This window comes from Chiloscyllium plagiosum, unplaced genomic scaffold (assembly GCF_037043375.1).
Source record: "Chiloscyllium plagiosum isolate Xiang-an unplaced genomic scaffold, Cpla_swu_hap1 HiC_scaffold_1, whole genome shotgun sequence".
Taxonomy (NCBI): Eukaryota; Metazoa; Chordata; class Chondrichthyes; order Orectolobiformes; family Hemiscylliidae; genus Chiloscyllium; species Chiloscyllium plagiosum.
The window spans coordinates 73,567,406-73,595,331 of NW_028270139.1; the positions used below are offsets into that span (position 1 = coordinate 73,567,406).

Genomic DNA, 27,926 nt, shown 5'->3' on the forward strand with positions numbered 1-27,926 from the left:
GAAACCGGAGCACCCGGAGGAAACCCACGCAGACACAGGGAGAATGGGAGGAGTTTGCACAGTCAGTCACCCAAGGTTGGAATTGAACCTGGGACCCTGGTGCTGTGAGGCAGCAGTACGAACCACTGAGCTTTAGATTCTGAAAAGTCCCAGAAGATTGGAAAATTGCTGATGTAACACTTTTATTTAAAAGAGGGAAGAGACAAAAAAGTGGTAACTAAAAGCCTTAACATAGGTTGCTCTGATGAAGAGTCACCGGACTCAAAACACTAATTCTCCTTTCTTCCCACAGATGCTGCCAGACCTGCTGAATTTTTCCAGCAATTTCTGATCTTGTTTCAGATGACTAGCATCTGTAGTCCTTTTTTAAATTATAATTGGAGGATAGTTAATGTAAACCCTGTTATTGGGAAAATGTTAGAGTCTATTCTAAAGGCTGTGATAACACAGCATTTAGAAATATATGATATCATCAAGCAGATTCAGCATGTCTTCATGAAGGGGAAATAATGCGTGATAAATTTACTACAATTATTTGAGTAAGAAACAGGATAGATAAAAGGGGAAGCAGTCGATGTAACGTATTTGAATTTTCAAAAAGCATTTGATAAGATACCACACATTAGGCTGTTAAATAAGACAGAACCACATTGTTGGGACAAGGGGAGAATTTTCAGGATAGCGATGTGTAACTAGAACTAGGGACATAGGGATTATATATTTACAACATATATTAATAACCCAGATGAGGAAAGAGAGTGTACCAGAGCCAAGTTAGCAGATTACATAAAAATAGATGAGCACGGAAACGGTGAGGATGATATAAAAAGTCTGTCGAGAGATATACATAGTTGGGCTTGTGGAAAAAGCTTGGCAAATGGAATATAATGTGGGTTAATATGAGATTGTGCACTTTGGCAGGAAGATTAAAGGAGCTGAGTTTTACTTAAATGGGGAAAGACTATAGAAAGCTATGGAACAGAGGGTTTCAGGGGTCCTTGTTCATGAATCACAAAAAGCTAACATGCAAGTTCATCAGTTAATAGGATAGGCAAATAGAATGTTAGTCTTTATTTCAAAGGAAATGGTATATAAAAGGAGGGAGGTTTATTACAACTATCTAAGACACTACTAAGACCACATCTGGAATACAGTGGAAAGATTTAAGTCCCTTTCTTAAGGAAAGATATTGGAAGCATCTGGAGAAGATTCATTCGGCTTCTACCAGGTATGAAGGGACCACCTTATAAGGAGAGGTTGAGTAGATTGGGCCTACACTAGATGAATTTAGAAGAACAAGAGGTGACCTTGTTGAAACATACGAGATTCTTAAGTGCCATGACAGAGTAGTTTGTGGAAAGGTTGTTTCCCCTTGTGGGAGAGTCTAGACCAGAGGGTATAATCTCAGAATAAGGAGTCACACACTTAAAACAGAGATAAGGAGGAATTTCTTCTTTCAAAGGGTAGTGTACCTGTGGAATTCTTTTAATTTGGTTGAGGCTGGATCATTAAATATATTCAAGACTAAGATAAATAGATTTTTAATTAAGGGTTTCAAGGACAAGCAGCAGCAAGGTGGAGTTGATTATCCATAATCTCATTGAATGGCAGAGCAAACTCGATGGGCTAATGATTTATTTCTGCTCCTAAGTATTATGGTTTTCAAAGAAACAGTAATCAATGGATCATGACACAACAAAGTTTAATTTGGATGAGGCTGGGCATGCGGACAGAAGAGATTCATTTTGATGGGGCTGAGAATGTAAATAAGGATGAAATGTTACAAAAATTATGTAAAAGAAAATGGCATTATGAAATACTTAAAATAACTCCCGAGAGCTCCGGAGAAATATAATCCACTAAAAACAGGATCACACTTGTCAATAATACGTCATGAATGAGTAAAGAGATTAGAGTTAAACTAAAACCAAAGAAATACACATCTGTTAAGTACACAGACAAAGGGAAAAAAAGGGGGACAAGAGAGACAATTTATAATGCAAATAAACTTGCAACAGATAAAACACTGGTCCAGATAGACTGCACTCTCACAATTTAAAACAACTTAGTGAAGAGAAAGAGGCACCTAAATATTTTTGATAGTTATATTTAAAACACATGACAAATCAAGACCCAGGAGTTATTATCTAATTAGTTTAACATATGAGAATGGAATAATAAAAAAGTAGTGAGTGCAGATATCCTAAAGGAAGGATAAGCTTGGCTAACCTTACTAAATTCTTGAGAAAAATACAGAGAAAAAAGGTAATTGCGTGGATACATTTGTATTTAGGTTTTCAAAGAAACTTCGATAAGGTACGCATAACTAAGGAGAAAGTGAGGTCTGCAGATGCTGGAGATCAGAGCCGGAAATGTGTTGCTGGAAAAGCGCAGCAGGTCAGGCAGCATCCAGGGAACAGGAGAATCGACGTTTCGGGCATAAGCCCTTCTTCAGGGCTTATGCCCGAAACGTCGATTCTCCTGTTCCCTGGATGCTGCCTGACCTGCTGCGCTTTTCCAGCAACACATTTCCAGCTACGCATAACTAAGGCAGAGGATGAGGAAATTGGGGATAGCAGCAGAATGTAAGTTGTTCACATTACAAAAAAGGACAATGGGGCTAATGGTAGATAATCAAATTGACAAAAGGTAGAAAATGGTGCCTTTTGGGGTTTAGGATGGGGAGACTGTTGTCAACATGAATGACTAACTCAAAAGAAAATCAGAAGTAATAATTTGAAAAGTAGCAGACAACACCAAATTGAGAGGTCTAATTAATAGGTAGGAAAGACAATTCAAAATCAAAGGCAATTTTAATAACCTTGCAGAATAGGTGTCTAATTGGCAAATTAATTATAAATAAACAAGTATGAAGAGATCTATACATGCAGCCACAAAGGCTATAAAAAGGCTGAGTACATTCAAAGTTGGTAAGTCACCAGGACTAGATGGGACATATCTGAAAAAGCTGAAGCAAGTTAGGATGGAAATTCTGGAGAACCAGCCATATTCAGTCTTCCATGCTTTCTTAGATAAAGGGCTGGAGAATTATTCAAAAACAGGAGAAGACTAGCAACTCAAGTCAATTTACCCTCAGTGGTGGAAGATCTTTTAGAAATGATATTCTGGGACAAAATTAACAGTCATTTACGATAAGATTTTGCATTTTGTGTTGGGACCCTGCCATCAAAGTCAAATGGAGTCCCTGACCTGTACTGTGCCCGGACCAGTACTGGCCGTGATTTTCCATGAATGTACAATTAGCTGCCAGAGGACTAGTTGCCTTTCAGTTAAGAATGGCAGATAAGTCAAAGTGAGAATGTCGAATGAGTTTTCAAGCACGATGAAGAGGCTGCTTCCATCTTAACACATGCCCTAAGCAGCTTTGAAAAGTCTAAAGTAAGAACTGACCACAGCCATCAGCTCATCTTTATGGAAGGGGAACTCATCTACAAGGCAGCCTGTGACTGCAACTGAGATCATACAGGCAAGAGGGGTATTTCAGGGTGTGCTGGAGTGGAGACTCCAGGTTTTATGCTAGGAAACAAAGTGAGGTAGCTGGAATGTTTCCAATGGTGCAGCTACTCACAAGCTGAGAGGAAATTTCTAGTTAAGGTCTGGTAATTGGCCTTAGTTGTGTTTTACTTACCTTAATTAGATTGCACTGCCCTTCTGCCCCTGATCCCATCTCCATGACAATTTTGTTCATGGACAAGTGTAGATTAATTAAGGAAATGCACCAGGGATTCATAAAATGCAAATCATATCCAGCTGACTTGATTGAACTTTTGACAGATAATAAAGAAGAGTGATGAGGCCAACGCATTTGGCATATTAAATGTGAATTTCTAAATGTCATCCAAACAAGTGGCTTGGTAGTTTCAGCTCATGGAGTAAAAGGCATGGATATATAGTTAGCAGAGTGACACGAAACTAAGTAATCATAAATAGTTGCTTTTTGGACTGGAGTCAAGTATAGAATAAGGTTCCCCCAGAGCCTGATGCGGAGATCACTGCTTTACTGAATTTGTGTATATGTACATAATTATATATACATGTATATACAAAACTAAATTAAATCTGCAAAAGTCCTCTTTACCAATGCTAAGGGTGCAGAATATATTGAGTGGAGGTTAGATTCTCTTTTGTTGGAGATAGTTGCATGATGCCAATGTTACTTGCCACGGATCAGCCCAAATCTGAATGTTGTCCATGTCTCGCTCCAGTACTGGAGGTGTCACAAATGGTGCTGTACGCTATGCAACCATTAAAAAATACTGCCATTTCTCACTTTATGATGGAGAGATGGCTATTGATGAAACACGTGAAGATGGTTGGGCCTAGGATACCACACTGAAAAACTATTACAGTGATGTCCTGGGGCTGGGATGATCTGCAAAGACTACAGCCATCGAGAGTCATAACTGGATTCAAAACTATTTCCTTCTCCACAGGTGTACGCCTGCTGGGTTTCTCTCATACTTTCCGATCTTATTTCAGATTACCAGCATCTGTGATATTCTGCTTTTACTACAAGGGTCCTTGATGCCACACACAGTCAAATGTCTTGTGGCAAGGACACTCACTCTCACTTCATCGCTAGAGTTCAGCTCATTAGTCCAGATTTGAATGAAGGCTGTATTGTTGTGAGGAACTGTGTGGCCTTAGCAGAAGGACTGGGCCAAATGTAGTGAGCAAGTTATTGCTGAGTAAGTGCCATTTCATAGAACTGTTGATGACATATTGCAGCATTCACTGATGATTGTGAGTGGTCTGATGGGGCAAGGGAATTGGGGACTGTTTGCAGATGTTATATCTGTGTAATTTTTCACACTGCTGTCTAGATGTCAGTATTGTAGCTGTATTGCAACAGTTAAGCTTATGGCATGACTAATTCTGCCATATCTTCAACACTATTGCTGGAGTGGTGTCAGGAGCTATAGGCTTTTATTTCAATTCATTCATGGGAATGGACTTTACTGGCCAGACCAGTAATTATCAACCAGCCCTCATTACCCTGGAGAATGCAGCGGCAGACTACCTTCTTGAATCACTGCAGCCCTTGGAGCACAGGAACACCCAAAGTGCTGTTAGGAAGGGAGGTTAAGAATTTTGACCCTGTGATGGTGTTACAGATTCAAGTTAAGATGCTTTGCGACTTGAAGGGGAACAAGGAGGTGGTATTTCCATGCACCCACTGCTCTTGTCCTTCTGGATGGTCTTGGATTTGGAAGATACTGTTAAAAGATCATTGGCAAGTTGTTGCAGTGCGCCCTGAGCTCATGCACATTGCTACTATCCAGCATTGGAGAAGGCAGTGATTCTGGAAGGTGGGGTGCTGGATGGTGTCAAGTCTCTTGAGTGTTGATTGAAATCCACACATCCAGACAAAGGGAGAGTATTCCTTCTCACTTCTACCTTATAGATGGATAGGCTTTGGAGAATGTGAGATATTTGCTGCAGGATGTTTAGTTTCTGACTTTCTTTTGTATTTGTAGTATGGATATGACTGGTACATTTTAATTTCAGGTCAAGAGTAATGCTCAGGAAGCTGATAGTGGGTGATTGTGTAATGATAATGTTATTAAATGTCAAAGAGCATTAGATTAACTTCATTGGAGATGTTCACTGCCTGGCTTATGTGGAGTGAAACCTACTTGCCATTGCCAGCCCAAACCTGGATATCCTTTTGAATGTGAACTGCTTTCATATCAAAGGAGTTGTGAATAGTGTTGAAAATTTGCATGAATGACATTGAAATGGTTAATGCAGGTGATTGATGAAATGATCAACAGCATTTGCATCTTACTACATAGTGTGATCATCCAATTTAGTTCTCAAACTTTGTTGTCAAACGTTCATGTGATAAAGAAAAAGCTGATTTCACGGATGGAAGAGTATGATGCTCTAAATTGCTAAATAGCTTTTAAATTTGTTATAGTAATGCCAAATTTTTAAAAAAGTAGGAATGGATATTCTTCACAAATTGTTCTGAATGAGCCTAATTATCAACAGACTAACTACTTATTGGTTCTGTGAAACCTGCTTCTCACACAATTTACATCCTGGTAGTCCTCCAGTTTCAGAACATTAATAGCACATTTCAGCAGGAATAAATGCATTGCATTCACCCTACAATATCCCCTCCCAGCTCAGCTTCATCATAACAGTCTCAACTCCATTCAGAATTTTTTGTAGAAATTCCTGTACAATTCTTCTCCTCCACTTGCCTAAGAAAGTACTTCCATGAACTTCAGATCAGAAATATTTTGGCTAATTCATGTGGAAGAAATGTCAGAGAATTGGAGTTAAGTTCATCTGATTTAATAAAATACTATTTTCATATTCAATATTTAGAAACCATTTTGGAAATATCTGTTAGCACTAAACAAATCCAAATACTTTAACTTTTTATCCAACTTTGTTTCTAACTGGAGCCCTGACATTTTTCTTAAAATTTCAGGGACTCATCGATCAATGCAGGCACACTGCATGATTTACCTTCATCAAAACTGATAGCGTGTGTAAATGGGAATTCCCCTCTGGAAGTGCTGAACCTGTCCAATACGTAGTTAAAAAATTAATGTGCAATAGTCATCCTGATCACAGCGAAGGAAGGACAAATACAACACTGTTTACACCCTAATTTTCTAATGGTTGTTTCTTTATTTATACAATGGTAGAAAGTGACAGAATAACTGACTCAGTTTGTTTTGCTAACTAGTTAGATGACAGATAAACAGATCATTCAGAACATTCACTGGAAGAATGACCTAACTGACCATTGATACCTATTTATTTTAGAATACAAAATAACCCAAGACTGTTCACATGGAGCCTCTTTTGTTTTACTAACATGACCTCAAAAGCAAATTAATTACTCACACATGAATATGGAGCAAAGTTAAAGGGCGATAAATAATCTGAAAGCAGGCAAACATAAATATTCTAAAGATTAGTTTAATTCAAAGATAGTATAGACTACTAGTTACAAATCATGGTATTGCAGGATTCAAGCCTCAAATTTATGATTTTCAGTATATAGCTTCGTGAGGGTAGTCCAATGTTTGTTTTCCATGCTCTCCATCTTTGATAAAGAAAGTGGTAAAGGTTTTGAATTTACAGGAGAACTTCCAGTGCAATTAGCTGGATATGTCAACATCATGCTCAACGGAGAGAACATTTTTGCATTATTCAGTCCCCAAAATATTACCATAAATTGCCAAAATGGGAATTATGTTTTCAAAACAATTAGGTGCATTAATGATCCTTCCTCCACTTTCTCCTAAGGCTTTCTCTATACAAGCAAAGTGAAAAAATGAAGTGGAAGGGTGGTGTAGTCTTGTAAAAAATAAAAACAAAGAGATCACTCACTTGTGCTTCTCTATTTGTTCTTTGGAGACCATCAACTGTGCCAAATGTTCTTTTACAATTCTCCAACCACTGCATTGAAAGAATAATCAATCATATTTGTAAGTAAGTACTTTAATCGACATAAAAACAATGACAATCTCATGTATACGGAAAGTTATTCATAAATCGCAGATAAACGTTCCCAGATCTTATTCTTACAGCAAAAATATTGCACTACGTAAGTAGTAGCTTTCCATTTTGGGTACCATTTACTGCACACCTTGAGATTTACAGCCACTTTCTTTGTCATTGTGTCAAAGAAGCAGAAATAAGTGGGATAAATAAGAGAGGATTTATTTTAACAGAAGACTTATGGGGAGGCAACAAAGAACTTACAATACAGTTCTAAAGAGTGCACTGGGTCACAAGGACAATGGGTGCATGTGCATTAATCTTTGCAGGTGGCAAGATATTTGAGAACAAAACCAATAAAGCATATAAAGTACAGGAGTTGGGAGGTCATGTTGCAGCTGTACTGAACATTGGTAAGGCCACTTTTGGAACAGTGTGTTCAATTCTGGTCTCCCTCCTATAGGAAGGATGTTGTGAACCTTAAAAAGGTTCAGAAAAGATTTACAAAGATGTTGCCAGGCTTGGAGGGTTTGAGCTATAGGGAAAGGCTGAATAGGCTGGGACCGTTTTCCCTGGAGCATCGGAGGCTTGGGGGGGTGGGGTAGAGGATTATAAAATCATGAGGGGTATGGATTGGGTAAATAGACAAGATCTTTCACCTGGGGTGGGGAAGTCCAGAATTTGAGGGCATAGGTTTAGGGTGAGAGGGGAAAAATTTAAAAGGAACCTCAGGGGCAACATTTTCACACAGAGGGTGATGCATGTCAGGAATGAGCTGCAAAAGGTAGTAGTGGAGGCTGGTACAATTTCAACATTTAAAAAGGCATCTGGATTGGTATATGAATTGGAAGGATTTGGAAGATTATGGGCCAAGAGCTGGCAAATGGGAGTAGGTTAATTGAGGATATCTGGTAGGCATGGATGAGTTGGACCAAAGGGTCTGTTTCCCTGCTGTACATCTCTGTGATTCTGACTCCATCTGGGATTTGGACCGGAAGGTCCAGAGAAGATCGAGCTCAAGGGATGAGCAGCCTACTCCTGCTCCTAATTTATGTGTTTGTACGTAACTCCACCTTCAATACAGATTTGTCCATGTCTTTGCACAATTAAAAACTGTCCATATTAGTTTTGAAAACTTGAAACTGCATCTACAAAGTTTTGGGGCAGGAAATTGCTGAATTTCCATTACCCATATTGTGTAGAAATACTTCCTGATATAATGCTTGAAATGACCAAAGTTCAGTTTTAAGGTTGTGCCCTTAGATTCTGAATTAACCACTCCCTCTCCCCACCTCCCCCACCCCCCCAGAGGATAGACCTCCTCTGTTTCCATTTCCTTTATCACTTTAAACAACTCAATTAGATTAATAGTGTATCTAAGTTCCCGGAGGAAGTCAGATCAGGAGACAACACTTTCCATTTACGCTTCTAAATTAATTTCCTCTTCAATATCTTTACCTAAAACCCAATCTACTTTTAAATTTCAAGAATCCAAAATTACTCTAAACATTTTAAATTCTTGACTTCTAGGCTGCTTGGAAATCTCCTGAAGAAAGTTCACTTTTGAACCATGATTCACTAAAATATAAATTATTTAGAAGACACAAATCAAAGAGAGGTGATACGTTTTACAAATATAGGTTTACAGAACATGTATAGTGTTAACCACAGATGGCTATTTTGCCCATTAGAAAACAACATTGTGCATATAAAGGCAGTGAAGGCCACTTCCCAAAATACCTCATTCCAGAGATCTGTATAACTCTAGTAACAAAGCAGAAAGGCAATTCTTCATTTAATCAATTTAAAAAGAATCACTAAATCAAATTTGATGGCTGATGCAATAATGGATAGAGTACTCCAGAGGCTGCAGCATCTGATTCAATCAGTGAATGGATTCCAAGTTCCATTTGTAAATCATATTATGCTCATACGTGACCCAATTTAATTATATTTATAAGACAGAGTTTACAATAGAAGATACGTGCAAAACCAAGTAGATCCTCTTGGTCCCATCACTGAAATAGTCAAATATTGAAACAAATGTTTAAAGCTGAATATAGCACCATAATAAGGAGAAAGTGAGGACTGCAGATGCTGGAGATCAGAGTCAAAAAGTGTGGTGCTGGAAAACTCACAGGTCAGGCAGCATCCAAGGAGCAAGAGAGTTGACATATAAGTGCTTCATCCTGATGCTCGAATGCTGCCTGACCAGCCATGCTTTTTCATCACCACGCTTTTCGTTACTGTACCATTATACACAAAAGTGAACTTTTGCCTTGGTATTTTGGGCAACATGTTCATGGCATCATGACAATATGAAGGATAAGGATGGCAAGATTTAGGAACCTGGGATGACAAGGAATATTGAGAGTTCAGTCAAAAAGGAAATGGAGGCATACGCAAGGTTTATGAAACTGCAGACAGACAGTCTTCGATGAATGCAAAGATGACAGGAAAGAATTCAAACAATGAATTAGGAGGACTAAAGGAAGCCATGTCTTTTGGCAAACAGGATTAAGCAAAATCATACATATATAAGGAGCAAGAAGGTAGCTAAGGAAAAGGTAGGTACCTCAAGGACAAAGGAGGAAGTGGTTGAGGTCCTGAATGAATCCTGTGTCGTGGTATTCACAAAGGAGAAAGACATGGTAGGGATATGGTGATACTCTAGGGTACGTCAATATATAAAAAAAAAGGTATTGGCTGTTTTGAGAAGTATTAAGGCTGACAAGTCCCAAGGACCCAATGGGATGCATCCCAGATTACTGAGGGAGGCAGGTGAGAAAACTGCTGGGGCCTTGTATGAAATCTTCGTATCATCTTTGGATACAGGAGGTCTTAGGACTGGTGAATAGCATCTGTTCCTTTGTTTAAGAAGGGCAAAAGGGATAAAATGGGAAACAAAAGGCTGATGAGCATTAAATCAGTGGTAGGTAAATTACTGAAGATGATTCTTCGGGATAGGATTTACTCTCATTTGAAAAAATATAGACTTACTAGTGAAAGACAGCATCACTTTATACAGGGATGTCACAAATTTGATTGAGATTTTTGAGGAAGTGACAAAGATGATTGATAAAAGCAAAGCAGTAGATGTTGTCCAAATGAATTTTAGCAAGGTCTTTGACAAGGTCCCCTATGGGAGGTGGATACAGAAGGTGAAGTCACATGAGATTTGTATTAAGCTGGTAAGATAGATATAGAACTGGCAAGATAGATATAGAACTGGCTTACAGTATTAGTGAAAGTGCTTTTTTCGGATTGGAGATCTGTGACCAGTGGTGTTCCTCAGGGATCAGTGCTGGGACCCCTGTTGTTTGTAACATACAAAAATTATTTGCAGGTGGCCTAAGTAGTGAGTTTGCAGATGACACAAAGAATGGGGGAGCTGAGGATAGTGAGAAAGATTGCTAGAGGTAACAGGAAGGCTACACATAAACTGGAGACTTGGATGAAAGTATATATTAAACAGAAGAATTCTTAAAAACATTAAAATACAGGGGAATCTGGCCATACAGACCTACAGTTCCCATAACGTGGCAACACAAGTGGATAAACTGGTCACGAAGGCATATGGCATGCTTGTCTTCAGTCAGGGCACAGAATATAAAAATTGGCAAGTTATGTTGCAGGTACATAGAAGTTTATTTAGACCACATTGGAATTTTATGAATAGTTTTGGTCACTGCACTGTCAGAAGGATGTGGAGACTTTGGAGAGGATTTCACAAAAGGTTTATCAGAATGTTGCCAGGATCGTAAAAGAGGTTTACAAAATTATGAAAGGCATGGATAGAATGGATAGTTGGGAGTCTTTTTCTAAGGTATGAATGCTAATTACAAGGCGATATAGGTTTAGAAGGAGGTAACTTTAAAGGGAGATGTGAGAGGCACTTTTTGTTTTTACACTGACAGTGGTAAATACCTAGAATGTGCTTCCAAAGATGATGGAGGAGGTGAATACAATAGCAACTTTTAAGGGGCACCTTGACAGTTATGACTAGGTAGGGAAGAGTCAGATTGCACAGAGGCAAAAGATTTTTATTTAGAAAAGCGCCATGTGTGAGCACAGTCTTGGTGGAGTGAAAGGCCATTACTGTGCTGTACTGTTCATTAATAATTTGGGTCAGTAGAACAAACACAGATCACCTGGTCGAGGACTGGGATTGAGAAAAAGGCTGGACTACTTCAGAATCTAGACCTGAGAACCTCCATACCTCAAGTTTACAATTTTATTACAAAGTTAATAAAAACACTCCAGGAAATAGTTATTTACCACAGTGCTTACACTTCTGAAGGTGCAAGCTTAAATTCTGCATTTGGATGGATTAATATTAAAATCAAGTCATAAAGGAAAATAATTTATTGACTGAAGTTGTAAAATTGCGAGCATAGCATGTATCTTCAAATAAAGTGGTATAGGGATGGCCACAAAATGCAGAATATTTCTGTAAGGAAAGATGATGAAACTTTGAGGTAGTGTTGTATGGATCACAGGCGTCAGGACTGGAAAACAGCTAATGTAACACCCATAAGGAGGGAAGGAGGCAAAACGCAGGAAATTATAGACCAGTTAGCTTGACCTTGGTCGCTGGTTAAGATTTTAAGAGTCCATTATTAAGGATGAGATTGCAGAGTACTTGGAAGTACATAGTTAAGCAGGGTTATACAGTCATGGAGATGTACAGCACGGTGCAACCTGTCCATTCCGACCAAATATCCTAACCTAATCTAGTTCCATTTGGCCCACATCCCTATCTGCACTGCACTCACCTCCCACCAAGGTTCATGCTCTCCTACTCTCACTACTTTCTGCAACACCATCTCTCATTTACGCTCCTCCTCCTCTCGACCACCAACCCACTGCCTAATTACTTGCTTGGGACTCCTCACCACCTATTGCCCACATGCACCTGGACTAACAGGGAAGTGCTGAGTTTGTATAAAGGCTCTGGTCAGATATTTGGAACATTGAGTAGTTTTGAGCCCCTTATCTAAGGAGGATGTCCTCGCCTTGCAGGGGTCCAGATGAGGTTCACAAGAACGATTCCAGGAATGAAGAGCTTGTCATATAAGGAGTGGTTGAGGACTTTGGGTCTATATTTGAAGAAGTTTAGAAGGATAAGGCAATTCTCATTGAAACTTACAGAATACTGAGGGGCCTGAATAGCGTAGATCTGAACAAGATATTTCCACTAGTACGAGAGACTAGGACCCAAGGCACAGCCTCATAGTGAAGGGACAGCCCTTTAAAAAACTGAGATTAAAAGTAAGTCCTTCAGCTGGAAGGTGGTTAATCTGTGGTATTCATTGCTGCAGAGATCTGCGGAGGCCAAGTCATTGAATGTCTTTAAGACAGAGATAAATAGGTTGCTGATTAGTAAGAGGATCAAGGGTTATTTAAAGAAGTCAAGAGATTGGAGTTGAAAAACATACCAGCCACAAACGAAAGCCAGAGCAGACAAAATGGACCAAATGGCCTAATTCTACTCCGATATCTTACAGACTTACTGTAAAAGCAAACATAAAAGTGTGGAAAGGTTCTGAAAACTGATGTACAGAAACTAAATGTTTCTCAAGAAACTAAAGTTGCAATAACAAAGCAAAGGATAACCAATACAGTTTCTCATGGACCTACTTCTTCTCTCATGCCGAGTGGATTATCAGACAAACACAGCACCAAGGAACTGCTTTTGTCACATGAGAGATTTTTAAAAAATTGTTAGCAAATTTAGTCATTTGATTTTAATATCTGGAATTTCCATGGACTGAAGATTGTAAGGTGGAAGAGAAGTAGGCTATTCAGATTACTGAGTCTGCTCTGCCATTCAAAGAGATCATGGCTGATCTGATAATCATCCACTCCACTTTTCTGCCTTTTCCCCATAACCTTTATTGATTAATGGCCTTTCTATTTATGCCTTGAATATAGAGTTATAGAATCATAGAGATGTACAGCATGGAAACAGACCCTTCGGTCCAACCCGTCCATGCTGACCAGATATCCCAACCCAATCTAGTTCCACCTGCCAGCACCTGGCCCATATCCCCCCAAATCCTTCCTGTTCATATACCCATCCAAATGCCTTTTAAATGTTGCAATTGTACTAGCCTCCACCACTTCCTCTGGCAGCTCATTCCATACATGTACCACCCTCGGTGTGAAAAGGTTGCCCCTTAGGTCTCTTTTATATCTTTTCCCTCATACCCTAAACCTATGCCCTCCAGTTCTGGACTTCCCCACCCCAGGGAAAAGACTTTGTATATTTATCCTATTCATGCCCCTCATAATTTGTAAACCTCCATAAGGTCACCCCTCAACCTCCGATGCTCCAGGGAAAACAGCCCCAGCCTGTTCAGATTCTCCGTATAGCTCAAATCCTCCAACCCTGGTAACATCCTTGTAAATCTTTTCTGAACCCTTTCAAGTTTCACAACATCTTTCCGATAGGAAGGAGACCAGAATTGCACGCAATATTCCAACAGCGGCCTAACCAATGTCCTGTAGAGCCGCAACATGACCTCCCCAACTCCTGTACTCAATTCTCTGACCAATAAAGGAAAGCATACCAAACGCCTTCTTCACTATCCGATCTACCTGCAATTCCACTTTCAAGGAGCTATGAACCTGCACCCCAAGGTTTCTTTGTTCAGTAACACTCCCTAGGACCTTACCATTAAATGTATAAGTCCTATTAAGATTTGCTTTCCCAAAATGCAGCATCTCGCATTTATCTGAATTAAACTCCATCTGCCACTTCTCAGCCCATTCACCCATCTTGTCAAGATCCTGTTGTAATCTTAGGTAACCTTCTTCGCTGTCCACTACACCTCCAATTTTGGTGTCATCCACAAACTTACTAACTGTACCTCTTATGCTCACATCCAAATCATTTATGTAAATGACAAAAAGTAGAGGACCCAGCACCGATCCTTGTGGCACTTCACTGGTCACAGGCCTCCAGTCTGAAAACAACCCTCCACCACTACCCTCTGCCTTCTACCTTTGAGCCAGTTCTGTATCCAAATGACTAGTTCTCCCTGTATTACATGAGATCTAACCCTGCTAATCGGTCTCCCATGGGGAACGTTGTCGAACGCCTTACTGAAGTCATTATAGATCACACCTACTGCTCTGCCCTCATCAATCCTCTTTGTTACGTCTTCAAAAAACTCAATCAAGTTTGAGACATGTGTTCTCACGCACAAAGCCATGTTGACTATCCTGAATCAGTTCTTGCCTTTCCAAATACATGTACATCCTGTCCCTCAGGATTCCCTCCAACAACTTGCCCACCACTGACATCAGGCTCACTGGTCTATAGTTCCCTGGCTTGTCTTTACTGCCCTTCTTAAACAGTGGAACTATGTTTGCCAACCTTTCTTGAAAGAAAGAAAAAAAAAATCAGTTGTGTTATAGCCAAATGGATAGAGGAACTGACATTATAAGAGACACAGCTGGAATGCGAATTAGAATTCTTGTCAGTCGCTAAAAAATTATATTCTAATAGTGGAGACAAAGCAGAAAAGGGCAAGTAAGTTAATGTCTACCTTACAGTACAACAGGCTGAAGTACCTGAAATTGTTCATTCACAGAAAACTCAGATCTGTAATGCAATAAGGAAACTCAACTCCCATAGTTTAGAATGGAAAGTGTGTACATATTTAACTATTTCATGCAGAGGGTGGACAATGCAACACATCCAAGGAGCCAGTAGTCTGCTTACTCACTGCATTTCTGTCGAAGTTAGTGGATTGTGAAGAGCCTGCCAACTGTTGACCTACCAGTTCTAAAACCTCATTAGAATTCAGACTGGAGACACTTGGATTTACAGAATGAGGAGTGCAAAAGGGAAATACTTTTCTAATGATGCTCAGCAGAAAAATGTCATGCTTTGAGGTCAAATTCTTTGCAGCTCACAATTTGTTTATTCTTTCACAGGATGTGCATACCATTGGTCATGTCAGCACTTACTGCCCATTCACTGTTGCCCTTGAGAAAGTGAGTTGTCTTTTGTCTCACAGCAGTTTATATTTAATAGTTACATTCACAGTGCTGTTCGGAAGAGAAAAGTTGCAGGATTTGGACCTAGCATCAGCAAAGACAGCATGGCATGCGGCTTGGAGAGGAATTCGCAAGTGGCATTTCCATGCACCAGCTGCTTTTGCCCATCCGAGCAGTAGAGGTCACTGTTTTGGAAGGTAATGTCAAAAATATCTTGGTGAATTGTTGCATCTCACACATGGTATAAATCTCTACTATTGTGTATGTAGTGAAAGAGTAAATGTTAACATATTAGATAGGGTGCCAAACTTAGTGGGCTGCTTCATCCTGGATGGTGTGCAACTTTTGAGTGTTGTTGGAACTGTGGTTTTTCAGGCAAGTGAAAATTATTCACTGACATTCCAGACACTGAACAGCAATATGTGGTGCTGATGTTGAATGTGATGCAGTCATCAGTGAACATTTCTATTTCTAACATCATTGGGAGGGGGGGGGGGGGAGGGGGGGGAAGAGAGAGAAGAGAAGGTCACGATAAAACAGTTGAAGATGGTTGACCTGAGAACACTAATTAATCCGGGGAATTCCTGCAGAGAGATCCCTTGAAAGAGATTATTTGCCTCAAACAACCACAACTATCATCTTTTGTGCTCGTGGATTCCCACCCACTCCAGTTTTGCCTCGGGCTCCTTGAAACCACACTCAGTCAAATGCTGCCTTGACGTCAAGGGCATTCATTCTCACTTCATTTCTGAGGTTTATCTCTTTTATCCATATATTTTGTGCAGTCTTTTTGACCAAGGTTATACTACGGTCAGGAGCTGAATGGCCATGGTGAAACCAAACAATCTTACTTCTGGGCACCACCAATAACACCTGCTTTCACCTTCCTAATGATCACAGTGGACTAGTAAATGGTAATTGGTCAGGTTGGACTTGCCCTTTTTTTATGGACAGGAAATTCCTGGGCAATTTTCAACATGTCAGTGTTGCAGCTGTCCGGAATAGTTTACACTTGCAGCAGTCATTGTCATTTACAATTTCTTGATGTTATATGGAGTGAAACAAAATGACTGAAGACCACTGTTTCCTCTCAATAATTTCTGGACCTCTGAGGTCCATGCATGACAACAGTTGCTGGAAGCCGAAGCCAATGCCTTAGCTAAATAAAAACTGAAAGGACTGTAGATCAGAAACAAAAACAGAAATTGCTGGAAAAGCTCAACAGATTTAAACTTGTAAGGTGGGGGGGGGAAAGAAACCAAGGGAGATAGTGAGGAAAGATATCAATCTGAGACTGGTACAGTTGAGAAAAGAAGCGAGTCAAACAGTCAGGGCAGGCAGGGACAAGGTCGGAGTAATAAATTAAACTGCATTTATTTCAATGCAAGGGGCCGAACAGGGAAGGCAGATGAACTCAGGGCATAATTAGGAACATGGGACTAGGATATCATAGCAATTACAGAAACATGGCTCAGGGATGGACAGGACAGGCAGCTTAATGTTCCAGGATACAAATGCTACAGGAAGGATAGAAAGGGAGGCAAGAGGGGAGGGGGATTGGCATTTTTGACAAGGGATAGCATTACAGCTGTGCTGAGGGAGGATATTCCCAGAAATACATCCAGGGACGTTATTTGGCTGGAACTGAAAAATAGGAAAGGGATGATCACCTTATTGGGATTGTATTATAGACCCCCTAAAGTCAGAGGGAAATTGAGAAACAAACGTAAGGAGATCTCAGCTTTCTGTAAGAATAATAGGGTAGTTATGGTAGGGGATTTTACTTTCCAAACACCGACTGGGATTGCCATAGTGTTAAGGGTTTAGATGGAGAGGAATTTGTTAAGTGTGTACAAGAAAATTTTCTGATTCAGTATGTGGATGTACCTACTAGAGAAGGTGCAAAACTTGACTTACTCTTCGGAAATAAGACAGGGCAGGTGACTGAGGTGTCAGTGGGGGAGCACTTTGGGGCCAGCGACCATAATTCCATGAGATTTAAAATAATGATAGAAAAGGATAGACCAGATCTAAAAGATGAAGTTCTAAATTGGAAAAAGACGAATTTTGACGGTATTAGACAAGAACTTTCGAAAGCTGATTGGGGGCAGATGTTCGCAGGTCAAGAGACGGCTGGAAAATGGGAAGCCTTCCGAAATGAGATAACGAGAATCCAGAGAAAGTATATTCCTGTCAGGGTGAAAGGAAAGGCTGAGAGGTATAGGGAATGCTGGCTGACTAAAGAAATTGAGGGTTTGGTTAAGAAAAAGAAGGAAGCATTTGTAAGGTATAGACAGGATAGATTGAGTGAATCCTTAGAAGAGTATAAAGGCAGTAGGAGGGAAATCAGGAGGGCAAAAAAATGGACATGAGATAGCTTTGGCAAATAAAATTAAGGATATTCCAAAGAGTTTTTACAAATACATTAAGGGCTAAAGGGTAACTAGGGAGAGAACTGGACCCCTCAAAGATCAGCAAGACGGCCTTTGTGTGGAGCTGCAGAAAATGGGGGAGATACTAAACGAGTATTTTTCATCAGTATTTACTGTGGAAAAGGATATGGAAGATATAGACTGTAGGGAAATAGATGGTGACATCTTGCAAAACGCCCATATTACAGAGGAGAAAGTGCTGGATGTCTTGAAATAGGTAAAGGTGGATAAATCCCCAGGACCTGATCAGGTGTACCCGAGACCTCTGTGGGAAGCTAGAGAAGTGATTGCTGGGCCTCTTGCTGAGATATTTCTATCGTTGATAGTCACAGGTGAGGTGCTGGTAGACTGGAGGTTGGCTAACATGGCGCCACTGTTTAAGAACGGTGGTAAGGACAAGCCAGGGAACTATAGACCAGTGAGCCTGACGTCAGTGGTGGGCAAGTTGTTGGAGGGAATCCTGAGGGACAGGATGCACTTGTATTTGGAAAGGCAGGAATGATTAGGGATAGTCAAAATTGCTTTGTACGTGGGAAATCATATCTCACAAACTTGATTGAGTTTTTTGAGGAAGTAACAAAGAGGATTGATGAGGGCAGAGCAGAAGATGTGACCTATATGGACTTCAGTAAGGCATTCGACAAGGTTCTCCATGGGAGACTGATTAGCAAGGTCAGATCTCACGGAATACAGGGAGAACTAGCCATTTGGATACAGAACTGGCTCAAAGGTAGAAGACAGAGGGTGGTGTTGGAGGGTTGTCTTTCAGACTGGAGGCCTGTGACCAGTGGAGTGCCACAAGGATCGGTGCTGGGTCCCCTACTTTTTGTCATTTACATAAATGATTTGGATGTGAGCATAAGAGGTACAGTTAGTAAGTTTGCAGATGACACCAAAATTGGAGGTGTAGTGGACAGCGAAGAGGGTTACCACATACTACAACAGGATCTTGACCAGTTGGGCCAATGGCTGAGTAGTGGCAGATAGAGTTTAATTCAGATAAATGGGAGTCTAATTCAGATAAATGCGAGGTGCTGCATTTTGGGAAAGCAAATCTTAGCAGGAGTTATACATTTAATGGTAAGGTCCTAGGGAGTGTTGCTGAACAAAGATACCTTGGAGTGCAGGTTCAAAGTGGAGTCACAGATAGATAGGCTAGTGAAGGTAGTGCTTGGTATGCTTTCCTTTATTGGTCAGAGTATTGAGTACAGGAGTTGGGAGGTCATGTTACGGCTGTACAAGACATTGGTTAGGCCACTGTTGGAATATTTTGTGCAATTTTGGTCTCCTTCCTATCGGAAAGATGTTGTGAAACTTGAAAGGGTTCAGAAAAGATTTATACGGATGTTGCCAGGGTTGGAGGATTTGAGCTATAGGGAGAGGCTTACCAGGCTGGAGCTTTTTTCCTGGACTGTCGGAGGCTGAGGGACGACATTATAGAGGTTTACAAAATTATAAGGGGCATGGTTAGGGTAAATAGGCAAAGTCATTCTCCTGGGGTCGGGGCGTCCAGAACTATAGGGCATACGTTTAGGATGTGAGGGGAAAGATATAAAAGAGACCTACAGGGCAACCTTTTCACACAGAGTGGTACGTGTATGGAATGAGCTGCCAGAGGAAGTGGTGGAGGCTGGTACAATTGCAACATTTAAGAGGCATTTGGATGGGTGTATGAATAGGAAGGGTTTGGAGGGATATGGGCTGAGTGCTGGCAGGTGGGACTAGATTGGGTTGGGATATCTGGTCGGCATTGACATGTTGGACCGAAGGGTCTGTTTCCATGCTGTACATCTCTATGACTCTATGAGGTCAGCAGCACCTGTGGAGAGAGATGTTAATGTTCCGGGTCAAGTGACCCTCTCTCTGAACAGTTCTGATGCTGCCAGACCTGCTGAGTTTTTCCAGCAATTTCTGTGGTTGTTCCAATGCCTCGGTTAATTTGGTGTGCCCAGGACCTCCCAGTGGCCAGGCAGCTTAGATGGAAGACTGCCATCTCTAAGGCTGGGGACCTCATGAGAAGGTTGAATTGTCTTACTGTTTCTGCCTGAAATTGTTGCAAATGCTTCAGACTTGACTAGCAGTGGGTTCTCAATCCATTTGATTGTTTAACTGACCGTCAGCACCATCACCTGGGGCATAGGCCCTTCCCTTTTGAAGAAACACCAAAATGTGTGTAGATAATACAGGAGCAATGGCTTCCTATACTTGATGAGCTCAGGTTGCACAACATCATACATAGCTTTGCCTAATGCAAGCGAGTCAGGGCTTTGTTAAGTTACTTTACAGTGGGCTGATATCCAACTCTGCCAAGACAGGCAAGCTTTCTAGGATATCTAGAGTTTTCACAATGCATGTACTTCCTGGAGAACAACTGAAAGTGAGTTCCATCTATCTCTCCAATGTTTATTAGAATCTGTGATGTGTTCACTACCTTTGATTTCAATTGAGTTGTTTTCTTTCATGGATTTCTTACCTTTTGATCCCTCCATCCAAGCCCCTAGCATTTCCTGTGTAAAAGGGTACCTGGGATATTCTGACAATATTACAACCAGTCACTGGAGCACTGCCGAGCAATTTATTGGACTTTTGACCTTAACTAGTTCTCTGCGTATTCAAAGTCTTTTTGCTTGGATCTTCCATGTAATTAAGCTTGGCTTTAATCAGAAATTCCATTACAGCACTATTACTCTCAAACCAATCAGGAATTTTCTTTGTCACTTCGCACATGTTCAGTATGAAGCTGTTAGATTTAAACCAATGAGTATGAACCAACAGACCTAATCAAGAACGTTCCTAGCTCACTACCTTCCTCTGGAGCAAATGCAGTAGAAACTGCCTTGTCACAGTGGGACTCCTGAATCTCAACAGGCAATACCTGATGCAGAGTTGACGACCATGTTGGAAATCATCATCGTATGAGATGCAAGGAAGTTCTGGTGGGGCAGTGGCAGTGTATCTTAGCTTTGAGACAGAGGGCCTGGGTTCAAATTTCACTTGCTCCAGAGATGTGTAAAAATGTCCCTGAACAGGTTGGTTAGAAAATATTTTTTAAAATAGGTTGGAAGGCTGTCACAATCAAGGTGCCAGTTGAGGTGCATAGTTTGGAAACCTTAGAGAATTTGAGGTGATGCAAAGCTAAGATGCATTTATATGGGGATTACCAGATTCACTGCAGAGCCGTTAGCAGTTCCCTTCTTTTTTACATGACTCGTTATATGTCAAGGTTTTCTTCAAAGTACTGAAACAATTTCCTTTCACCATATCCTGGCAGTTTGTAGTGGCTCTGCAAAGAAATATTCCCTGGCAGCTCACTGAACACTTTGCATATAGGTTTTATCGGAGGAATGACCTTGAATTCCACCATCCCTGTCCATTTGAAATAATGCAGCAAAACTGGATTGCATCCAATCCTTTCATCATTTAAATCTCAATTCATGTGCCCTCTAGGCACACCATTCTCTGAATTAACTTACTAAGTTTTGGAGCCATCCTGATTGCTGATAAATATAGATTTTGATATTTCATTTGGACCCTCTTTCGAGCCTGGATTTTCTTCAGTTAAACTGAAGCAACGACGCAAACAGCATATGTCCAAGAGCTTTGAATATTCTAAATTATTGGGTTCCTTATTTTATGCTCAATGGTTGCTGTACCTTCATACTGTTAATGTAGTTTTAATAGATCAGCCACTTGCTGCAGGCCTCTTTCCTGATGTACATATTTCAATTGGTTCTCCTGTATAAATGCAATGAATTCAGGCCTGCCCCAGATAGGGTTGCACAGTGGCGAGCACTGCTGCCTCACAGCACCAGGGATTTAAGTTTGATTTCGATTATGGGAGACTGTCTGTGTGGAGTTTGGACCTTATGTCAGTACCTAAATGGGTTTTCTCTGGGTGCTCTGGATTCCTCACACAGTCCAAAGACGTGCAGATTAGGTCAATTGGCCATGCTAAAAATTGTCCTGCAGCGTCCAGGGATGTGCAGGCTAGGTGCATTAGTTATGGTAAAAACCCTGTATGGGGTTATGGGGATGGGATGCACTTTGCATGCTCCATGGGCCAAATGACCTCTCCCTGCCTTTAGGAATTCTCTATATTCTTAGATTCAGTAACACCAGTTAAGTTCCTTCAGAAACAAAGATGTTCAGACTTCTTACAAAAGTGCATCTTCAATGCTCTCTATCTATTGTGCCTCAGCAGGACACAAGAACATAACACTAAAATATATAATACTAAAATCAGGTTATAATCAAAGTCAAGGACAGTTCGGTTGTGCTCCAAGGAGGCAGTGCCACTCCCCTGGCTGCTGGTTGCTGTGACAATGCAAGCTCCTTTGCACACTAATTCACATATGGTTATAAACTATCTAAACTTCCCCTACAAGATAAGTGACTGTGTTTGTGCTGCAATGGAAATAGCAAAAGTATCTTCAGCATGAATGGGTCCACAACATGTGAATGTAATTAGCACCACAACTTCCACAGGGGCAGGTGTACAAGTCCCCTTCAGCATAACTTTTGCTGCTTAAGATGTGTGCCATCTTGTCTGGATACAGATTAAAATATGGAAATTAGTGCTGTACAATCTACTTGGTTGATGTAGTTTTTGTGATTGAATTATTGGCGGTGTATGCAAGCTGGGAGATGTGGGTGTCAGGTAAGTAGCAGTGTGAATGATGATAAGGATGAGTCCTGTCCCCGGCAGACATGGGGCAGTGAGTGGTGCCTAAAGCTGGTGATTCAATCATTGATTGACTATGACATTTTAAGACATATTCACTGACCTTGACTACTTGCAGGAGATTTTTGAACTTTCAGCATCACAGTCAAGTCCTTGGGGCTTGCTTCCTTGTCATGACTTCCACAGTGGCCATCTGCCCTAATTACCTTTTGACCAATATCTGGAGGACCTCTTAACCCCTGCAGATCACTCCTCCTCTATCAAGAACTTCAATGGAATATCCAAAAACATTGGAACCTACTGTCTCCCACATGCTGTGAATTCTCACTGTTTCTGAGAGCAGATTAAATTCATGCACAATTTCCAGCACCTGCTTTGACAACAATGGATCTTCTTTTTAAAAGGTGCAGGCTAGTTTTATGTGAGATTTCAAAATTTTAGATCTGCAGTTGTGAGCTATTAATGAACAGGAAATAGCAAGCCTGTACATCTTTCTACAGGAGCACTGAATCTTACATAGTTATTCACACAACTCTTTTTATGGATTATCCAACATAGTCACTATGATACATAAAATGCTATACAATATTGCACTTGATGAGGACAGCACACTTCCTTCCCTAAAGGACAACAATGAATCAGATCAGTTTTTAACAGCAATTGTCAATAGTTATATGGTCGTCATTAAGTTAGCTGTTAATCCAAACTAGTTTTCACTGAAATTAATTTTCACACAATCTGTCACGATGGCATTCAAACTCTCATCACCAGAACAATAGCTAGGCGTTCTAGCTAAGTAGATTAGTGACACTGCCACTGCATCACTATCTCCCCAGTATCCTGATCTAAATCTTATTTACCACGCTTTTGGGCATGTTATTTATTTTTCTGGCATTTACTTTCACTCAGGACAAATGCTTTGACTCTTTACAATAGTCACCATACACTTTTTCTTTTGATGCATGACAATAGCGTTAATTCTGAACTCCTGTGATCCTAAAGAGGAACTGCACTATCAGGGCAAAAGATATTTGCACCATTTTCAATTGACACTTCCTTTGGATTGGGATTACGAAAAAATTGAAACATGATCTAAGTTTTTCTTTAGTTAGTACAGGCAGAACAAATTTTATAAATAAAACCAAGACTACTGCTTCTCAAATTTTACATCATTCTAAGTTTTCATTCCACTGCATATTCCCAATAATTTGCATTCTAAAAAGTAGAGAAATTCTTTACAACGATACGATAAACGTACATTGCATTTAGCAATTCCAAGGTGTTCTGGAACATATTTACTAGGTTAACAGTAGAAAGAGATGTGAAAGGAAACTGCTGTATTACGTTTTCTTTTCCTTTCAAAGTTCCACACTTTTTAAATGCTTCATCTCAACATCAGAGCAAGTGTGACCTCTGTAAAGATTGCCACAATTGCCACTTTGTTTTGACTGATTTAAGCAAAGGATGATTTCTACAGCTTACCTGTTCAGCTCCCTCTCTTTTGGCATTGTAGGTATCCAAGTGTTCTTGTAGCTCCAATACACTAAACTTTAAAGTCTCTAACAATCCACATGAAACAAGCTGTATGAAACAAACAAAAATTGTTAACTTTATACATTTTGAATATAAATTAAAATTTATATTAAATATATATTAAAATTTAAAATGTACATTTATGCTGGAGAGACTAATAAACAGAATTGCTCAGTGAGTTAACACTGTAATTCTGTGTTTGTAATTCTGGTTCCTCTATTTGTGCCCATAATCAAGAAGAGAGGTAAATTATCCTACGCAACTCTCCTTGACCAATTCAATGACTGGAAGCTGATTGTGTGGACTTTCCTATGTTGAGTAATGCATGGACATAATCCTGTCACATCTCTGGATGAGGTTAGGGAGAGATAGGGAAGAAAGATTTTTTAAAAATGAAAATAACAAAACAAAAAAAAACTTAAGTGGGATTTTAAAAACAGAATTTAATTTTGCAGATTGCCATCATTATAATCAAAATGTTACTTTTGCTACCGTAAACAGGCTCCAGCTAACTTTTGGTGATTTCCAAGGTATACAGTTGCAAAGCATTTTTGTATTTAAACATTATCTGTAGTCATCACTTGATTTAGTATAAGTGCTAGATTTTCACATCATCATTCGTCAGTTTGACGTTTCCCAATACACGGCCAACCGGTGAAGAGTTAAAGATAAAGAAAGTAACTTGAGAATATTACGTTTGATTTTACAATTTATGAAATATCAGAAAGCTGCTCATAAAAATGAATAGCAAACTACTTTGAAGCATTACTTTTAAGAATCGCATCATGCATTTTCTGGAATACAGCTATATGAATGAATGTGATTAAGTTGTAACTATTCTATAATAAAAATAGCATAGTATTACAGGCATAAAATTAGTATAAACCGTGTTTTTACAATTGTTATTAATCTTATTACCGGAAAAGTCTAAAAAAAACTTACAGTTTCAGCATCCACAAATACAGTAGGACAATCTGAACACATCATCATTACTTCTAATGAGCTCTTGAACTTTGACCCAATCCTCTGCAGGCTGTCCCCCAGATGACTGACTGAATCATGAGTTATGGCACAGAATTTTTTCTGAATGTTCTGTAGAAAAAAAGAATCAGTTTTCAACAACATTATCACCCAGTGTCAGTCATATTATATTGGAAACACTTTTAGATTTAGGATTATATATATTGAAGAAAGTGTGTGTTTGGCTTCAAAGCAATGTCCGAGTTTAGTAATAAATTAGTTGGTACACAAAACAGACATGTATTAAAAAACTATCAGGTGTTTTTGTACCTCATTCAATGCTAAAAATACTCACTGCTCCAGAATAATCCTGAAGAACAAAGGCAACCTCTCGCTTCTACTTTGCACTACCTATTCTTTTCATTAAGTTTCTTACCTTCCACCTTTAACATCAGGAATAATTTGGCACATTGAATTTGTTGCCTCTAAGGGATTTCTCCTCCCCATGTTTTCAAATTTCCCCAAATCCTCTGCAGTCTCTGATATGGTCAACACCACCCTTCTCAAGTGATCCTCTCCCAATGTTCAATGTAACTTGGCTGCCTTCTCTTGGTTCCACTCAAACCTACTGAACGTTGTCAGAAATATTTCTAGCAAGGGCCCAATTATCTCATCCCACATCTTTTCCACTGATGTACTGTTGCCCCTCCACGTACTGCTCCAAAACAGCCAAAGGAATGTGATCAGCTTACACATGTGCTACTGACATGAGTACTAATTCTTCACCAGTCTTCAAACACTGCCAAGATCCCCATCATCATGACTTTACAGCTCAATTTTCATTAATTGCCTGTCTAAGATTCAGTCTTATATGTGGCAAACTTGCCTCAATGACATATGATGCACCAGGGAGTGGGAGGTTACCTGGACACTTTCTTCCAGTAGAGTTACACCTCTTAGACTCGTGATAAGGGACAGGAAGGGATGACTGTGTAACACATGTGTAGAGATCCAGAAGGCACCAGAGAAAGAATTTTAACTCCAATAATTGTCCCACAGGTTTGAGGTTCTTGCAGCTAGTGTGGTCTGCAGAGATGAGCTAACTGAACATGGTGCAGGGAACAAAAGGGAATGTAACAGAAGCAGAGGACAGTATAGTTAGAGGGATAGATACTGCTTTCTGCATCAGAAAGTTTAAATCTCAAAAGGTTGTTTTGCTGTCATAGTGTCGAGTAGAATATCCCTTTGTGCGAGGGAACAACTTGGATCCAGTTGTCAAGGTGCAAGTGGGTACCATGTTATAGATAGAAAGAAGAAAGAACTTCTGCTGAGGGAGTATGAGCATCTGGAGGTTAAATTAGAAAGAAGATCCACAGAGGTAATCATCTCTGAATTATTACCCGAGTCACAAGAAATTGGCATTTGTTAATACAAATGAAAGCATTAAGTATGTGGCTTAAAGGTGGTGTAGAGAAATGACAATCCATTCATAGGGGAGCAGCACCAATTATCGGAAAGCAGTTGTTCCCACTATGATCATAGTTTATTTAAGAACATTGCTGACTTATCCAGCCTATGCTTTGAAGGGACCAACGTTCACCTACTCTCTTCTTTTATAAACTTGTAAAAACTCTTAGAACATTTTATTTTACTGGCTTGTTTACTTTCATAACCTTTCTCTCCCCTTTTAATTAATGTTTTGGTGTTCCTTTGCTGATTTCTAAAATACTTATAAAACTCAATTTTGTTAGTAATACTTGCATCATTAAATGCCTTTTTATTCAATATAATACTATCTGTAACTTCCTTGAAATTGGATCCATCTTCTCTAGAGTTAAGCAGAATAGAGGTGATCACATTGAACGATTCAAGATTATAAAGGTGGATTGTCAGGATAGACACTAAGAGTTTGTTTCCCTGATTGGCAAATCTAGAAGAGAGGGGCACAGCTTTAGGTCAAGGGGCCAACAATTTGGGAGTGAGGGGTGCAGATATTTATTGACTTAAACAATATGAATCTTTGAAATTCTTCCCTTCAGAGACTGTGGACTGATAATCAATGAAGTCACTTAAGGCTGAGATAGATATATTTTTTGTCTATGAGGAAGTCAAGGGATGTGGGGAGCAGATGAGAAATTGGAGCTGAAGCCCAACATCACCCATAATTGCAGTGAATGATGGAGTAAGGATTCACAAAGTCATATTATGCTCGTTTCTATCTATGTTCCAAAATCACTACCTCTAGCCTTCTATCAATTTCCTCTCATTCACTGTCTGGGGTCTAAGGTTGAACCAGTGTTTTTGCAATCTTGACATCAAAATGACACAAGCTGACTTCCTGACCACACAATTTCTCCACCATAAAGAGGATTTACGTCCACCTTCAGGACCTGACCCTCTTTGCTGCTGAAATCCATAGTATGCTATTGCCAAATTCAGACTCAACCACACAATGTATTCCTAGTTAGACTATGTTCTTTATTCTCCAAACATTTAGCTCATTTCATGGTGCAGATTACGTGTAATTCATAACCTACATTAGATCTTGATACACCCTTGCCTTTTATTTAATATTCTCACTGTCAAGTTTAAATAATTTCATGGTTTAAACTCTCTTTAAAGCCTCTAATTGTATAACTTCTCAGAATGCACTACTGCAGCCTTCTGCATATCTCACTCTTTTGCCAGCCGTGGTCAGGCTACCCCAAGAATCCTCCCTGTAAGCTTTTTCTCCTTTAAAGCTACCTATGTGCACAAGCTTTTACCATCTCTCCTAATGTCTCCTGCTTGGCCTCATTATCCAGATTTTACTTAATTATGATTCAGTG

At 39.9% G+C, this 27,926-nt stretch overlaps 1 protein-coding gene across 10 annotated transcripts in view; it reads right to left on the reverse strand.

The window, feature by feature from the left end:
• The window catches only part of fryl (furry homolog, like), a 477,034-nt gene that overhangs the window by 23,449 nt on the left and 425,659 nt on the right, over positions 1-27,926 (reverse strand). For all 10 annotated transcript variants that reach the window (XM_087987974.1, XM_087987980.1, XM_087987968.1 and 7 more), the window contains 3 exons: positions 25,081-25,230; positions 24,088-24,186; positions 7,375-7,443 (listed from right to left, as the gene is read on the reverse strand). In XM_087987974.1, the coding sequence (XP_087844100.1) occupies positions 7,375-7,443; positions 24,088-24,186; positions 25,081-25,230 (318 nt within the window). The remainder of the gene's footprint in view (positions 1-7,374; positions 7,444-24,087; positions 24,187-25,080; positions 25,231-27,926) is intronic.